The sequence below is a fragment of the Stegodyphus dumicola genome, chromosome 6, assembly GCF_044657685.1.
Source record: "Stegodyphus dumicola isolate Sdum_Otavi_A_Nest chromosome 6, ASM4465768v1".
Classification (NCBI taxonomy): Eukaryota; Metazoa; Arthropoda; class Arachnida; order Araneae; family Eresidae; genus Stegodyphus; species Stegodyphus dumicola.
In genome coordinates this window covers 207448420-207466918 of record NC_140773.1, presented here as the reverse complement: position 1 = coordinate 207466918, position 18499 = coordinate 207448420, and the positions used below count along the sequence as shown (strand labels likewise).

Sequence of the window (18499 nt, the reverse complement as noted above, 5' to 3'; positions counted from 1 at the left end):
TAATGATTTCAAGTAATGAATTTACGCAGTAGAAAAGGAATTTTCGTTGTTATTTATTGAAATAAATTACTGTACAGAAAAGTGATTCATAGATAACAACCCATGCACCACAATACTTACACACTATACACTTGGCAACCATGAATATGATAATCAAAATATTGCTAACAAAAGTAATGAAAAGTAATATTCAAATTACTTCAAAGAAAATGTCCCAAACTATTGTTAAGATCACCATTTTTTTATCAGAATGTTGGGAATGAAAGAAGTTTATATTCTGAGTAACATTCAAGAATTTTATGCATATTAACAAAACTTGAATGTAGGATTATAATTATAAAAAAGGATGCTGAATAAATTATTGCAGTGATCAGTTGAATGGTTTGGAACATTTTTATTGAAACTAAGAAAATATGAGCGATAAATACAGTTGAACTCAATTAAAATGGTTGAAAGTAAATGCAGATTGATTTCTTGATAAGTTTTATGAAAAATAGCCTTTTCAAGTTTATCAATGATTATGATATTTAATATCTGTGATCATTCAAATTTGTAGACTTATTCATAATTAGTATTCTAATCGGAAAATATTTTCCCTTGATTAAGTAAAATCAGATTTTGAGATCTTATCTAAGGGAAGGAGGAGAAAAACGAAAACGCGCTTTTCTTTAAAAAATACGCGGGAATAAAATTCTTTTCTATAATATCTAAAGTATATTGGATAGCTAATGAGTCAATTCAAAAATATAATACTGTATGCATAAAATTACTGGAGAAAATGCATTGATGAAAATTCGCATCAGGAAATTAATATAAAAGTAAACGCAAAATGCATAAATTTCTTTTGAAAAATGGATTGAGGGGAACAGTTTTACCAGAAAAAGAATTCTAGAGTTTCGAAAACGCATTCCTTCCTTATTAAGATATTTGAATTTAGGTAAAAGTTGTTAAATGAAATGATTTGAGGATTAGATCTTAAAATTAATATAATATAATACATTAATATAGAGTTATTGGGCCGCCCAACCGGTATAGTGGTTAGCGTCGCTGACTGCCGTGCTGAAGGGCCTGGGCTCGAATCATGCGGGCGGCACTCTAAATATTCGGCAAGCGGAAAGTCTTCTCGTGTGGTTTGGTGGAAGGGGAGAGGGGTCATCCCGTCTCGCCCGGGATGCTCTCCATCAAAATGGGGGGCGTAATAGAGCTAAATCGCACTGTCACCTGAATGGTGCTCAAGGCTGTTGCCAACGGCAGGCATAATCTAGCTCTCCTTGCCACGAGGAATTTCGGGGGCTTGGGCTGACTCCATCAAATAAGCAACAACAGAATTATTGGAGGGCTATTTTCCTAACATCGAGAGAAGAGACTCGACATCTTTGACTGTACTATAAATAAATGGCAATACTCATAGTGAGGCTGAAAAGGTGTTTTAAATTTAAAAACTCTGGGGTTAGATTTAATGATGTGAAAGTATGTTTGTAAAAGTTAGTATCTATTGGAGCCGGTCTTGTATTTTCAATATTATCATCATTTGTTGTATTTGCAAAAGAAGAAAACTATATATTGAAGCACTACATTTTTTTTTTGATAACTGTTAAATTATGACTGCAAACACAGCATAATGTTTAATTATAAATGGCTGAGAAATTTAGATCCAAGATTTCAGTGTTTAGTTTGCAAACTATGTTTTTGTAAGATTTTACGAATGTGATAATAACAATTTTGGAAATATTACAATCGAGAAACTTTTAAAAAATGTTCACATTAATCGAGCTCAGTGCATTTAGGAATTGAAAAAGTAGTGATTTGAAAGATGATAAAAATATTGTTTACTACCTGTCGTAAATGAAAAGTATTTTATGCTTTATAAAGTCCGTAGAATTGGAGTTTGTATGTAATGTACTATAATAAATTCTTATTATTATTATGGAAGGGGAGAGGTGAAAATAATTTTTCCGTATTAACTCACGGTAGGCGATTATAGCAGATAAGGATTTTGTTCTGCCCACTTTTTGTACAACAGATCTTCAACAGCTTTGTATCTTTAGGTAGCTTAATTTTTCCGCTGGAGTTCCTATTTAGCAAAGAAAATGGAAAATGATACTGATGGGATCTGCAACATTTTGTTTCGCCTTGTTTTTAAATTGAGCAAATATTTAATTAATAATCGCTGATATAACCTGAAGGGACAAATTATTAAATATAGCTTGAGAATAATATGAAAATCACTATCTGTGGCCCACAAAAACTAATGATTTGTATAAAAACGCAGGTCTCTGTGTACTGAAAATATATTGGTATAATTATGGTATGTGGGAATTATATCGGTGTATTCAAATAAAGTAGGCTGTTCTACCTTAATTTATGCCACTGCCCAACCCGGTTTTAAAATAGGCCCATATTTTGGACAATTGGTATAGATAAGAGGCTCAGAACATATCAGAAACCTTGGGGCCATGATTTTGTTAAGACGGCCATATAATTTGCGTGTTTGATTGGCACATGTATTAGATGTCATGAAGGCACAACCGAAGTTTAGATATTTAGAAATTTAGGTACCGTATTTCACTTAATTTTCGCATCTTCTCGAAATACGATACAACTTCCGAAAAAGGGTATAATTTTTGCATTATTCTCAAAGTGAAAGCAAAATGCCCTGTACCATTGTAGAAATCATACAAGGTTTAGAAAAAGCTACTTTGCAAAAAGTCATAATAATTTAACTAGCCCGCTCCATTAGTCTGTATGCAAGAGCAAGTTATGGCAACCGATGTTTACGTCGTGTCTCAGACAATGCAAGATACAGCTGATCAAGTTTCACTTCGCAAAAGTGTACTAGTAGTAGCAGTAATGAATCGTGATTTCAAATCCATTTACACTAGGAAAAGTGTATGTATAAAGTATAGATATCAAAGAGGTATAGATTGGTATTACTAAACTGGAGATAATGGAGAAATAATTTACATGGATTTACTGGAATACTTTGTATTCACGGGAACCTTTGTCACTGGTTTAAGTTACGCAGACATCCTGTGGGTTTATGTGTCAATCCTACAAAGATTTTCTTCACTCTAAATGATCCCGTTTTTCGACGTGATATTGGCCACATCATGCCATTTTTTAGTAGACATCTGGTTAGAAAAACATTAAACAAGATTGGAGTGACTTCTCTTTCCAGAATCTGACTCAGACAGCCGGGCTGTAGGCGCAGAGTTCATTCAGAGACGACAGTGCTTATTTCCCTTGTTTCCACATTTTGTCTCTTGTTAAGTTATAGAGCAAACTGAAAGGTTTATTTCGAGTCTGTGAAACACCACTAGCAACTTCAGATGCTCTACGGCAAAGCTTTTTGGAATTCTGGACTACAATACTATGCTTTTATTTTCAATACTTTAAAGTAATATGAAAATAACTGTTTACTGCTGTAAAATAAAAGAGTGATCATACGCAGTTAAATCATTGTATACACTAATTTGTTCTACAGCAAAAATTTGTACATATATTTTTTTTATTTATGCATGCAGTTCGTTTGAAATAAACAATTCCATGTTTTCAAATCCGCTTTCACAATATGATGTATAACAGCAGTATTTCTTCACAAATTCTATAGAATAACAAATTTTGTGTGATTAAGCAGGTATGATGTTCGATATACAGAATCTATTGTCTGATGAAATGAAGAGATAAACTTTTTAATGATTTTACGCTTGTGAAGATGTAAAATGTGAGTTTAAAGAACCATATTCAAATAAGAAAGATGTTCCGATGAAATTTTAAATAAATTTCAAATGAAATGCTTATATGTTTTAATATAATTATAGGTGACTTAATAACTTTATATATAAACATATTACTGGCATTGTAATGAGACTCAGGTTTTATATACAGCATTAGATTTCACACTTTGCCAGTAACATACGTATAGAAAGAGAGAAAGAGAAAATTATTTTTTTCCAAATTCCTAATGGGAATTTTGGTGCTGCCAATTTTACGAAACATTAGATCGTGTTTGAAAGGGAAAGTTTCAGTTTTGTGATGGAATTTCAGAAATCTGAAATGCCTTTTAAATCGTGCATTATCGCTTTGAAACTATCAGACTGATGAATTTCAGATTTATAGTGATCGCTATCACGTGGCACTACGTTGTAAACATGTTCTTTAAGTGGTTCATGTTCTACAAGTTTAGCTTTCTTCCATTCTTCATCGTGTATCAATTGATAGGTTGGAGACTGTTTTATATTCAATAGCTTCTTATTGTCCAGAAGAGCGTCAGCTTCCTGGAGTCTGAAATGTAGAAGATGAATATCAGATATACTGAAAAATATTTTAAAGATAAATATATGATAAGAATTTGAATGGCTAAAATTTGCACGAAATTTTACAGCAATATTTAATTATACTGAAGTTCTTTTTTGTAGAAATATTTATCTGAATTGCCTTCAAAATATTACCTCAGAAAAAGAATTCGAATTTATTAATAGAAGATAATGTTTTTTTATGCTGCCTTTTTACATAGTCATAACAGGCTGTCTTCCGATGTTTTCATGCTAATTGCTTTCAAATAAAGATCGAAATTCAGTTTTATAAATGCAAATGGATAGTTAATTATTTCTGTATATGTACTTATTATTTTAGTAAGAAATATGCATAACTACGCAGTATATTTCAAGATTTAATAATCAAATATCTCTTGAATAACTGATGAAAGACACACTAAAGAAAATCAATAAAAAAATCCACTCCGATTCCAGTATGATATTTTGTGACATGACTATTTAATCAAAATGAATAAAACTTGGAACCAGTAGGTGTGGTGGTGGTGGTGTGGTGTATTTAATTACGGCAAAGCACACTAGGGCTATCTGCCAAAGGGGAGGGATGCCTTTCGTGGAGGACTTTCTAAGGGAAACTGGCTCGTATACACGTTACACATGGGGAAAACCACGAAAACACCCATGCAGCCAGCCCGTTCGCGGGATTCAAACCTCGGACCGAACTACCAGTGTTCAGCGACTTTACCGCTCGGCCGCTGGTGGGCCTGGAACCAGTAGGAAAAAAGTATCATTGAGGAATTTGCTTTCATTGCGGAACTAGGAAAAGGAAAAAAAAAATAATGAAGCGAAATATCATTTAATAAAATTTTTAAACTTTTTCCGAATAGTTCTATTAACGTTTTGGTAGTTCATGTAAAGAATACTGTAGTGGCAGTGCATATTTACGAAGAGGGGGTTGATTTTGGTATAATTTCGGTCTACTTCTCGCCTACCGAGGACCTTAACCACACTTATAAAAACTGAAAGGATTGTTAGTCTTTTTGAGAATTTTATAATTTGTGGTGATTTTATACGGGGCTGGACTGAACGATTCCCTTGGATTTCTAATTTTATAACTCAAATGAATCTTATTCTTTTTAATGAGCCGGATTCCCTTCCTACATTTGTTTCCTCGGTTGGGCAAAATGGACTGATTTTGTAATCAGATCCTCCTCCTTGAATCAGTTTGACATTCAGCTTGATATTCTTGATGAAGAATCACACAGCGGCCATCGTTTTATTTTGATTAATATTAGACAAATTGAAATTTTGAGTTCTGATGACTATGTTATTTCGGCTGATAGCAAGCGAATTCGTTCCTTTTGTAATAAAGTTAAAGAAAGAAATTAGGAAATTCGAATATCTTCTTGGAAACACTGACTCTGAAAAAGACTTAAATAACTTTGTTTTTGATCTGCAAGAGTTTTTGACTTCAAATATGAAAACACTTTTAAAATCTGAGAAGAAAAATAAATCTTTGGTCACTTGGTGGAATGATGGTCTAGCTCGTACTCGTAGGAGAGTCCGTGCCCCGAGGTCTAGATCTCAGGTCAGGGATCTTGATTGCGAAGAAAGAATTAAGAGATACTTAAAAAGTATGTTAAGTTTTTCGAATGGGAACTTCTAAAAGCTATCTTTTACATCTGAAAGACATCAGTGCAGAAAAATTGGTTTCGAAAGAAAGTATTTAAAGGATGAAGAAACGCAAACTAGTGTAAAAATGTGTATGATGTTCATAGTTTTGAATATAGCAAAAAAAAAAAAAAAAAAAAAAAAAAAAAAAAAACTTTATAGGAAGATTAGTGTTGGTACAAAAATTTGCATATCAGTGAAGGGGAACAACAAACAGATGTTCTTTAATAAGATATATGATCTCTCTTAACTACAATGCTTGTGTGGTATCATCTCTCCATACTTAACCAGATAATCAAACATTTTTTGAAGTAAGAATGATTATTTTTCCAAGAGCATCTGTTTTTGTTGGTGTTTGCCGGTGGATGTTCTCGTGCAGAAAGACGTCTTCCCAAAGCATCCCACATACATTATATTATAGGATTTAAATCAAAGGAGCATGCTGACCAATCCATTCCAATGATATCTTCAGTTTATAGCAATTTCTCCGCAGCAAAAGTCTAATGTATTTAGGCTTTATGATCCATAAAAACGAATGAATGATTTTTGTGCTCTTTACATCAATCTAAATGGCGCCAGAAATGGGTGGTCATCAGTAGGATGCAACGCTCTGTATTATTAGGAAGTAAGCCATTTTTATGAAGAAGAATGGCCACAGTAAAGAACGACATTGACATCCTTTTTACCATACGCCGTTGTTGAGCAATGCTGCCCTTCTGAAGTTGTTTACATGGTTCCTTTTAATCATGTTACACTTACAACTCACTTAGACATGAGCAGCAAACATTTTTAATAATAATTACTTTCATCCTCCTTTAGCTTATCATCAAGCGTTGCTGAGTCTATTGCAGGCTGTATATGTGCTCTCACGTGACCTAAGATATCTTATTTCTGTTAGTTGCATGTTAAGTACCTTTCTATTGAAATAGATGTTTTAATCGCTGCAAGCCCCTTTTCCGAATTTTATAACGTTCTTCTTCAAAAATAGGTTTGTGCTTAAGTTTTGCATGCTAATGTATACAATCTGCTCACAGAATGGAAAGTTGGACGCCCGAAGGTTTACAAAGTTAGTAGTTATTATTTTTTTTTCATCCGATCCAATCGGGCTCATAACTCTGAATAGGTTCTGAAACCGTAATCATGTCGTTACTGTAGCTTAGTAGTAAGCTAGTGTAACTGATAGGCAACGAGAAGCCACATCATTTTATTTATTATTAACTTTTAGTTGTATTGCCACAAGTCTTGAATTTGTCTTGTGATTCAGAACCAACTTGCCAACTGTTTGAGGTAGACAGTTAGGTTTGACAATAAGCAGGTCTTACTTGAATATTTTAGAAGTTAGATAGTTATTGCGACATGCTTGTCTGAAATGTTACTCTTAATTTACATTTCCTGTATTTTTTATACGAAAAAAAGTTGTTCTGAAATATATATTTTTCAAAATGATATTACGGGCATTTTTGGGAAGCTTTGCATTATACATGTCATCTGCAAATTCGCATTTAGTTTGACTTTAACTGAAAACTGGAGTAATAGATGTATCGAAGCGCAAAAAGCTTTTTTGAAATCTTAAAATTTAAATCAGTCTTCAGACAAAATATAACAATTAGTGCAGCATATATTTCGCTATTTGCAAGTCTTTGTCGAGACATGGTTCCAGAATCGATTATCTTGTTGCTCTTGATATAAGTTAGCCACAATTTCAATTTCGAATAATTTCATTCTTTGAAATTTCATTTACTGGTGGGGTTTCACCTTCCTTTCCCATGAAACATAGCATTCGCTTTCTTGACGCTTTGCAGTGTCCATCCGACCATATCGTCCCTCCCCTGCACATGCTGCTTTTACATTAAAATTTAATAAAGTAAGAATTTGAGCTACCTATATACAGATGCCATAGTAAATTTTGCGATAAATTCATTGCTTAGCAATTATTACTGCAACTGATAGAGGAATGCAACAACAGCTACGTGAATCTAATGTCTACGCAAGATAGGTGCTGTGAGTGCACCATTCTAATATAAATACCAAGAGTGTGGACCAGGTGGGGTGGTTTTCGAAATCTTAAGAAGCCAGTAATCTTCATCTTCTTATGAAAGTGTGCTAAATTTTATCAAGATCGGAGTAAAACTGTAGATTTGTATGAAAGACAGACATACGCACACTCTTCTTTATTTGTACAGACTAGTTGGTAGAACTTGGCGTCACCCGGGTTCTACTAGAACTGTCTAGAAGGTGTTCGCTTTACGCAAGTGATTTTCTCCTTATTTTGGTTCAAGGTGAATTGTGCAAAATTTTACCAAGCTCGAATAAAACTGTATAATTTATATAGATAGACAAAAAATATTATTTCTTTCGCACCACTTATCTCAAAGCTTGAGGTTACACAATGCTTTTCGTTCGTTCGTCTGGACCATATACAAATAAACAAAATATCCAGCATTACGATTATTTAGCAAGCCACATATAACTGGCTATGTGTAAAATAGGGTGTTTACAAGTTACATGGTGCTTTCAAATTAATATATTTCAAATTTTAAATAACCTTTTGCGTCTTGTTGACACCCACAGCAAATTCAAGCTGGATAGGAAACTGCAGTTGCTTGAAATCGAAGGGTGTATTTAAATCTTTGGGTATCAACGGAATGCAATGAATGAATACATCTTCAACTGCGGCATGCCCCGTAATAATAGGGGCTTCTTTTAAGTTCGGCAAAGATTCACTGTGAGCTTTGTTCTACAGTACATCTCTGGCATGTTTACGTTGCACAATAATATGACAGTGGGAACTTTATGTAAAGTAAGACTGTGTGGTGGTATTCCTACGGAATCAAGAGGATTTAAAAATTCTGACGGGTAATGCACAACTTGCTCTGTATCCATTGCTTGAAATTGAGGAAAAGGTAACAAAGTTGGCGGAAAGCATTTTTTGGATAAGCTTGTCATATCATTAAGAATTAACATCAGTCTGCCAATCGATTGTTTGAAGAATTGAGTTTTGTTTTGTTATCCTTTATGTCTTTCCCGGAAATAATCTTTCAGAAAATAACAATTTACTTTGGTCAATTTATTCACGAATTTGGTCATGTCTTCAACTTTCGAAATATTCGTGAAAAGCTGAAACAGCGGGCACTTAAATTTCGTTTAAAGGTTCTATACTGCTCTAATGAGTAAATAAACACGGCGCTATCTAACGATTTTTGTAGGAAATGATAGCGAGAACGCAACAACGGGGACCTGAACCTAAGAATAGTGATATGTACGCAATATAGGTGTCGTGAGCGCAATGCTGTAATTTAAAATCTGTGGACTGTGGACGCCGTGGTGCAGTTTTTTGAAATCTTACGTAAACAGTAACCTTCCTCATGTTTTGAAGGTCACGTGTGTCATACTGATGAGCCCAGTTTAGAATCCCAGAAAAGGCACAAATGTTTCTAAGTGTAACTAATGTTTATAAATAGCTTTGCGACATAGAAAAGAGACCTTTTGATCCGTCTTACCGACAATTCTCCTTCAAAACTGAGCTGTCGTTTTGAAGTATATGGCCGCACTGCTCTGCGCTCTGACAAGCGCGCTCTGACATTCAAGCGCGCTCTGACATGCGATGGGGGGACAAAGGAATACAAACCACAGGTCGTCAGGCGTACAGTCCACCTTCATATAGTCGACGTGACACTGTTTGGCGGGATATGGGCCGTCCGGCCGTAAGGAGATGCGACGCCAGCTGTTGTGCTGATAGTGATCTACGGCGTCTTGCAGACAGCAACAGGAAGCGATGGTCTGCCGTTGTGGCAATCCACCGGTGTCCAGATCTACGTCTTCTACAGGGGTTTTGATCTCTCTGGTAACGAATCCCCCCCAGTGATTACAATAGAATGCACACTTAGCTCCCTTGCAACAGTGAATCGATCTTGCACCAGCTTTCAACATGCCATCAGTCCTCCAACGCATTTCATCAATCAAATGGTGTCTTTGGCTCATGCTTTCCGCTTTGGCTGTCTTGGATTACACGAAACCAACGCTGCTTGCGAACTGCCCTTTTTTAACGCGTTGTGATGTGATTGCGGGATTGCGTTTTATACTCATTATGATTGTCGTTTGCATTCGGTGATGCAATCTTTACCTCATACGAAATTGTGTGTTTTAATTCCCCTCTTTACATTCGTACCTTTTTTGTTAGCATTTATTGCTTATTTTTTTAACACGAGTGTATATACTTACGGAGGTTTCTTCGTCATCACTGTTTGTGCTGCTATAGCTTCAACAATAGCTTGATTAGAGTACATATTTATTGGAGAATTATACTGGCGGTGGTAGATATGCGACCCGTTGTGGAGACCGATGTCAGGTGTTGGGGTTCTACGAGGACTTGGTGCACCAGATGAATGGGCTGCTTCTAATATTGCTTCTTGCACCTGAAGGAAAAGATCTATATGAATAATTTAGATTTAGGAATTCCCGAATTTGGGCATTTTTTAATCACTCCGAAATTTGCATTATTGCGGAAAACAAACAAACTAAAAAATAAAGAACAGTGAATTCTGCTTTGAAATTTTATTCTTGTTATGAAATTATCAAGTATTACTAACTGTTATCAGAAAGAATATACATACATTTTAAAAATGAAATTTTTAACATTAACTATATATATATAGTTAATGTTATAAATTAAATTATATTAAAGGGAGATTAATTTATATATTTATATTTTTATTATCTTGTATATTTTTTCCCTTTTGCATTTTCAGTTTTACTTTTAGAGTTTGTACCACTATAAATTCTTATTTTAATTTTGAATTGTTTTTTGATTGTCTTAAACCTCTTATACACGGTTGCAATTATTAATATTGTTGAAGAATGGCCTTGCGTTGACTCCAGTTTACTTTAGATGCTTTATGTTTATATATATATATATATATATATATATATATTTGAAAGCGTATATATATATTTGAAAGCGATAGTGTCGAGGAACTCTTTGCTCAAGTAACAAAAATAATAATACTGCTACTCACTCTAACAATAATATCTCACGATATTAAAAAAAATTAAAACTTGACGGAACTGTCATTTTCATAATGAATTCTAAATAGTACATTAACTTAAATTCATCTCATTTATAATCTACCTACTTTGCTTAACTTACCTAATACCAGTTTGGCATAATTCTTACTTGAGTAAAAGACGAAACACTGCGAATTATTCTCGTGTATACTCGGTTATGTACAATAAATATGTACAATATCTAAAATGTACAATATCTTTGCCCTAACATAAATGGGTTCGACGAGATTGATATAAATCAGTGCGTGTTTTCTCGTGATAAAGGAAACTGCATAAATTAGTATAACGATTTAACTCGGGTTATGTCCTTAAGCTGTTACAATAACGTTATAACATACAAGATAAATTAGTCAGACTGCAGATAAGAAGCTAGAGAACTTTCGTTCAAATTATTCGCATTTCGTATTTTAACTGACAAATATTGATTTTGATGGTGGCGATTTCTACAACCAGTGTAAGTTATGAAAATTTTGTGCTTAACATACTTTTATGTGGTAGTTAGGAAACTATAGGATTAAGAAAAATAGTTTCTAACAATACTTAAACGGAAGAAAAAAAAGAAAAAAGAAATACATACCTTCGTAAGCATGAAGGGATCGTCGAAACGTGGGCCTAAGTTTGGTGGCGTACTTGTTCTCCTGTTTAATGGGTCGAATCTGAGATATGAACCAACTGGAATATCTTTGGAAGGTTTAGCTGACGGTAGAATTAAAGGAGTAGATCGGTAAGGCTAAAGAGATAAATGGAAAGAAAAAAAAACTTTTGAATTAAAAAAAATGGTATAGTTATGCTGACAGAATTATACTGACTAGATAAAAAGGATAGTCACTCTTGCTGAAAGTTTACAAATTAGCGTCTAAATTTTCCTTCTGATTGGCACTGAGGTTCTCTTTTTTTTCTCCCCCCCCCTCAAGTTGACGGCCGTATTTTATCAATTATTTGGAGTCGATCCTCAGCTTGTTACTTGAAGAACCCGAATCAAATCTTTCAAAATTTCGACACATTTATGTGAAGTTTAGCAGAAACTGGGATTTACCGAATAGTTGAAATCATTGTTGAATACAGCTTTTCAATACAAATTCAACAATATTTCGATATATAGAATAATTACATTTATGTACATTGCAGATCCGTTTGAAATGCGGTTTAGCCCTCTGCTTGGCGATTTTTTTCAATGGGCAATAAACGCGCCAACATGGCTAACCCGATATTTTGATTGCATTATTCAATTATGGCAAAGCACACGAGGGCTATCTGCCTAAAGGGAGGGATGCCTTCGTGGAGGACTTTCTAAGGGAAACAGGCTCGTATACACGTTACACATGGGGAAAACCACCCGATATTTTGAAGCTGTGTTGTTATTCTGTTGCCACTAAATGTTATCGCTCTGTGTTATATTTAAAGAAATTAAATATAGAAAAATCTGCAAAAATGTTTCTCGTATTGTGATAAAACAAGGGTACCTAGAGCCATCAAATTTTGAATAACGCACGTTTCCAACCGAATATGGATATTTGGAAGCCCAAACTTGGAATTTGGAATTTTTTTTATCATCTGGTTCATATTTTGTAAAACTTTAACGAATTTTTGATTAACAAACTCGAAGATTTCAAAGCGAGCAACGGCAACACAGTACGGGGCAAAAAACATTTTTATCTGCAGAGCGTGAATCTGTTTATCGGAAATTTAAAACTATGCTCATTTTAAAATTATTTTGCGATATTGCTGTTGAACTGAATTTTATGGTTTAAGTGAGAAGAACATGATATTTGATAAAGAAAGGTAACACACAAAACGTTAAAAAAACGCCCCTTTGGGCGTAATGTAAAATCTGAAAGATTTCATTTTTTTTTTTTGGAAATTTTTACTTGTTAATTTGAGCAGTTAATTCTGTTGCGGTTTGAATGTTCTTATGTGGTGGTTCTTAATCGAGTGTTTTTTCCCCCTGTGGGTTTTTGCCATTTTTCTGCATATATTACGAAAACGGCGTATAAAGCGTTAGTAAATTTATTTAAAGATGAGGGAAGGGGTCCAAAAGGGTTTCCTCTTGAGATAAATTCAATATATATATATATACATATATAAAGCCCCTCAAAAAGACTTTTTACATTTTTTCTGAAAAGGGTAAGTGAAAAATTTTTTCTTGTATGCTTCGTTTTAAAGTTGCTTATTTTTATTATTTTGTTTTTCTTTTCAGCTCACTCCTAGAAGATTGGAAAAGCTGAGGTTGTGCAATTCTCTGATGTTTTTTAAGTGAAAATAGATCGATATGTACATGGGCAAAGCCAACGCAGTGCGCAATGCCGAGTTTGTGCAATTCTCTGATTTTTTTTTTTTTTTTTTGTTTGAGTGGAATAGATGGATGGGTACATCGACACCACGTTTTTGCAATTCTTTGAAGTTTTTCGAGTGAATACAGATCGTTGTGCACATGGGCATAGCGAGGCTGTATGTTATACTGAGCAGTAATGTAACGTATTTTATATGCATTGTTTAATGTATTTTTTGTGTATTTTAAATTTGCATTGTTGTTTTAATTGCAAGTTATACTTTAGACATCTTTTTTTTATTGTATTTTTAATTGTTTGGTTTTGATACGTTGATAATGGTTTCCGAAAAATATCGATAATCCGACGATCTACTCAATAGTAGCAAAACTGTAAACTTTGACCCTATAAATAACTTTTACTTTTTTATTTTAATACGTAGTATTTGCTATCGCAATTGCACTTGATAATATGAGTTCATTGATAATGTGTGTGTGAAGCATTGCTTAGTGTTCCAGATTTGTAGTGTTTATTTTCTTTCATTGTGAGAAATTAGATTTTTTTTTATTTGTACAATGTGTAGAATTCTAGTATGAATATAGAATATAACGTGATTTAAGAATTTACGAAACAGTGATATGAAAGCTGCGTATGATGTTGATATGCAATAAAAATATTTTTCTTTTTTATTAATGTAAAGTTTAAAATTTTTAGGAAATAATGAAGATTGTCTACTTACTAGTACCTAAAGGATTGTGTCGTTACGTAGCAACAAGGTAATTTGTAAAAATGATAAAACTAAAATGTTCGAAAATATGAATTTAAATTTGTTGGCAACTACTCCGGTAAAAAAAAAAAAAAAAAAAAAAAAAGAGAGAGACAGAAGAGGGAGATAGTTATTGATTCAAGCGTATTGGCAACAGAGAGAAACCAGACGAAAACCGTATAACTAGCATTTTTTCAGAACTTGAACTCGATTTTTGGTAGTTTTTGAATCGGCTGTAATTGTTCTTTAAATGATTGTCCTTTTAAATTAAAAATGTAAATAATAATATGTCAATAGAAAACCAAGAAAAAGCAAAATCATCTGTATGATTTATTTTACGTTATGAATCATTAACAAAAGAAGACATCAGTATTTTTCTAGCAGCTATCCGGAATATAATCCAGCATCAAGAAAATCATCAAAGGGGGGGGGGTAAGTCGTGAAATTTATTAAGCCCTTATATTAATAGATTTAACACAAATTGGAGTATATACTATTTTATTTAAAAGACACGCAATAATTTGCAACATTCTGATATAGTTGCCGCAATAAATTTATTAAAAATCTTTTTTTTATTTGTATAAATTCTAAAGCTTAGAAACCTTTGAAAATACTGAAGTTGTATTAAATACAAAAAAACGAATACGAATCAAGATACTATTGAATTCCTAGACCTGCAAATTATTAAACACAGCAAAATTAAATTATTTGATAAAAGAAGGAATTTCCATTTTCATACTATTAAACTAATTAATTGGAACTCTAATATCTCTAGAAAAGTAATAGAAAACACGTTTCATAGCCAAATAATCAAAATAAAAAATATATGTACTGAAATAGACGATTTAAAGGAAGAAATAATAAAGCTAATTAATGTTCAAGTTGATAATCAAGTACCACCAAAATTTATTAATTTATATATTAAAAAGGCAGGCATTGACTTTACTTTATAATTTTTTGGCTCTTTTGGATATGATAACATTACCTTAAACCTTAGCTGGAGGGTAATGAAGGATATAGAAGAGTAAAGAAATTATCTTGTAAATTTTTATTGTAAATATTTTGTAAATAGTATGTATATTTAATCAATACTGGATTCTTTTCTTTTACTAATAAAGGGCCAACTCTTCTCAAAAGTCTCAATTATAGCCCGAATTGAGTGAAGATTTTTAATCTTCTTCTTCTAATTTTGCATACTTTAGCCAGTATTTAGTTAAGTTTTAATATACCAATTGAAATCAAGTTCATTAAACTTTTAATATTTTCTTTCATTAAACATAACTTTTAATTAACTTCCTAAAGGAATTTTTGGGAAATTTCTGGGAATTTTTTTAGAGGTTTTTTAAGGACTTCGTTTCAAAAAATTTTGGGAAATTTTACTTTAAAACTTTAATTTTAAAACATTTCATTTTTTCTTAATTACTTTAATTATTTGCAATTTTCACACAAAAAAATTTTTCACTTAACGTTTTTTACAATTTTTACACAATTTTTCTACAGAACACACATTTCACATTACAAACAGTTTACATTTTTTATTCACAATTCCACTTAACTTTATTTTCCTTCAAGCAAACTTACATCTCTTGATTGACTCAGCTACTTAACTCCCTAAATAATTGATAATTACTACCTTTAGGATTTTTAATTTTTAATTTAATTTTTTTAATATTAATGTTTACAAAAATTTTTAATATAACAAAGCAGCTTGACACTCAACTTTACCTACATAAGCGCCATCTATATAATTTGAAGAACACACTTACTTCTCTTTAACAACACTTTTGCAGACCCCAACACTCATATAGTAGGTAAGTTAGAATTAAAACTTACTATTTACTTGCTTTAAGTATTTTTAAAAATTTTTATGTAGTATTTAAGTATTTTCTAAATATGAAATTATATTTTTAAATATATATTTGTTTTTTTTAAAAAAATTGTGAATTAGTTGTTTTTATTTCTTATTGGTTTATATGGATTATGTCTAGTTCTTTTTTAATTTCTTTTTATTGATATGCATATTCGTGTCGGGGAGGTTTCTGTAGACAAGGGTTTCTAAAATACATTGGTTTCTAGATTATTTTTTATTTTTTATAAAAAATTAATTTTTTAAAAAATTTAATTTTTTTAAAAAAAGTTTAATTTAATACTTGACTTTACTTGTTTCTCAAAAGACTTCATTAGTATTTTCCTTTTAGAACTTTATTCTTAAATTTAATTCTTAAATGTTAATTTCTAAGGGTACCACTTTAATGTATTTCTTTTTACTTTTGGTTTTGACTTTTACCCTTGCCTGCATGAATGACGAAACACGAATTGAATGATTGGAGGCAACTTCCCCTTGATAAGTCTGTCTCCTGCCTACTCAACAGTCATTCACTTATGCATTTAAAAAAAAAATTGTTTAGTTTAATTTTAATTTGCTAAGTGAATTTATTTTCATGGATTGGTTTTGCACTTGATTTCTTATGCTTCTGAATTTAAATGATATTGTAGATTAGTTCGAGAATTAAATCTTTTATATGTTTGCACATTTTTTTAAAATTTAAAAAAAAAAATTATTTTGGCTTTTTTTCTTTTTTTGGGTTTTAAATTTGCTTTTTTACTTTTATATACGTGTTTGTTAAAATTTAAATTTAAATTTGTTTAAATTTAAATTTGTTTAAATTTAAATTTCATTCCTTGCAGAAATGGCGCAAAGAATATTTATTTAAATTTGTATTTAAATTTAATTTTTTAAATGAAATTCAATTTATTCTTATGAAACAAGAATTTATTATACTTATTTCTATATCTATAGAGAATACATTGTGACGTCACAATTTTAGTCAAACCCATTTAAGGACGTCACTTAGCTCCGCTTTCGCAAAAAAAATCGCCAAGCAGTGGGCTAAAGCACATTTTCACCGACAGATCCAATTGCGAAAATCAGAATAGAAGTATAATCATTTAATTTTTATTTTGCCAACAATAGCAAATTTATTAAACTTAGACGACTCCGCCGATGTCGTGGAGTCAAAAGGTAAACGTCTTAAAGGCTTCTGTGAGCGTAACCTTGCCTCAAACAAGCGCCGTGAGATGGTGGACGGTACCACGGGAGATATAGATACGGCTGTAGTGCGTTGAAATAGTCGACAATGATACTGGCGATAATGGGGCGGTTCGGACCTGGCGAACAATCATCCTATCTTGCCTCGCATTTGTGCTCCTTGGCCATCCAAAGCCTTCATTTCGTCGCAATTTTCTTGTAGCAAACATTGCTGCCAACATCTTTGCACAGCAGTGTCTGTACGCTGCAGGTGGCTGTCTATTGCTCAGTATGACCACCCAGCTTCCCGCAACCCTACAATGCGACCACGTTCGACGTCGTTTAGTTGTCTGTGAGGTTTTCGATATCGTCGTAATGGTATCTTTAGTTGCTTCTTTACGGAATTACAATGGCAGCAACAAAAAAAGCTAAATTTTCCGCCTCTATTACTGGTTTTATACTTTGCGAATTGCGCACTAGAAATGCGCGCTATGATCACAATTCCTTTTCATTTGCCTTGAAACGTTGATCATTTCCATGTTCGATCAAGATGTTTTTGCGTACCAAATTTCGTCACGATTGCAAAAGTCCTTCTTGGCGCTTCGATTTTTTTCGCAAAAGAGTGTAAATGTACACTTAATTTTACTTTGCTCCAACACACAAAAGTGCAAACACAGCTGGACATTACATCTTTTGAACACAGATTCGTGAGAAAAAAAGAATTAAAGAAAATGACACGTTGCCATATCTTTGAAACAAAATCATAGAAACTTCGTTATTTAAAAGAACAAATGTTTAGTGTTTTATGAATAACAGCAGCGCCCTCTTTCGGCTGGTCGCAACACCTGTAGATGTCGTAACATAAAGATTTTACGAAAAATAGTTTTACTTCTGAAATAAGATATTAAATAAATGCATAAAGAAAACTATATTTTGTAATTTATTTACTTCTGAAATAAGATATTAACCTCTTCGCCGTCCGTAACGCGTCTAGCGCGTTCAAGTGAAACTTCCGCAGGGCGGTCGTAACGTGCCTCAAGCGTTCTTCTACATTTTAAAACTTTTAAACTTTTAAAACGCTTTCTAAATGTTTACTTGTTGGAGTTTTTATTTTTGTTTGTTTTAATAAGGTAGCACTAATCAGGCATTCTATTTTCTAATTGAATTTGCCCCGGGTTTTATGAATATTCGCGCCATTTTGCATAAGATACAAGACAGTGAGAGATGGCTTCAACGTCTACTCAGCAGGGGAAAAAAAATTGTAAAAGATTACAACAAAATGGGAGGAGTGGACCGCCTGGAACAGATGTTATCAAATTATCCTGCTGTTAGAAATAAGCAGAGATATTATTTTTCCATTATACTTTATTTCCTTATAATTTTACCTAGTATTAATTGATATTCATCCACTACGAAAGTCATGTATGGA

At 32.7% G+C, this 18499-nt stretch overlaps 1 protein-coding gene across 1 annotated transcript in view; it reads right to left on the bottom strand.

Annotated features, from left to right (window-relative positions):
• Nucleotides 1–37: 37 nt before the first annotated feature.
• LOC118186194 (PDZ and LIM domain protein 3-like) overlaps nt 38–18499 on the bottom strand; it is an 83080-nt gene continuing 64618 nt past the window's right edge. Inside the window, exons 4-6 of the mRNA XM_035356264.2 lie at nt 11587–11739; nt 10167–10360; nt 38–4284 (exon numbers count right to left, since the gene is read on the bottom strand). Coding sequence (XP_035212155.1) covers nt 4044–4284; nt 10167–10360; nt 11587–11739 — 588 coding nt within the window. The 3' untranslated portion in view covers nt 38–4043. The remainder of the gene's footprint in view (nt 4285–10166; nt 10361–11586; nt 11740–18499) is intronic.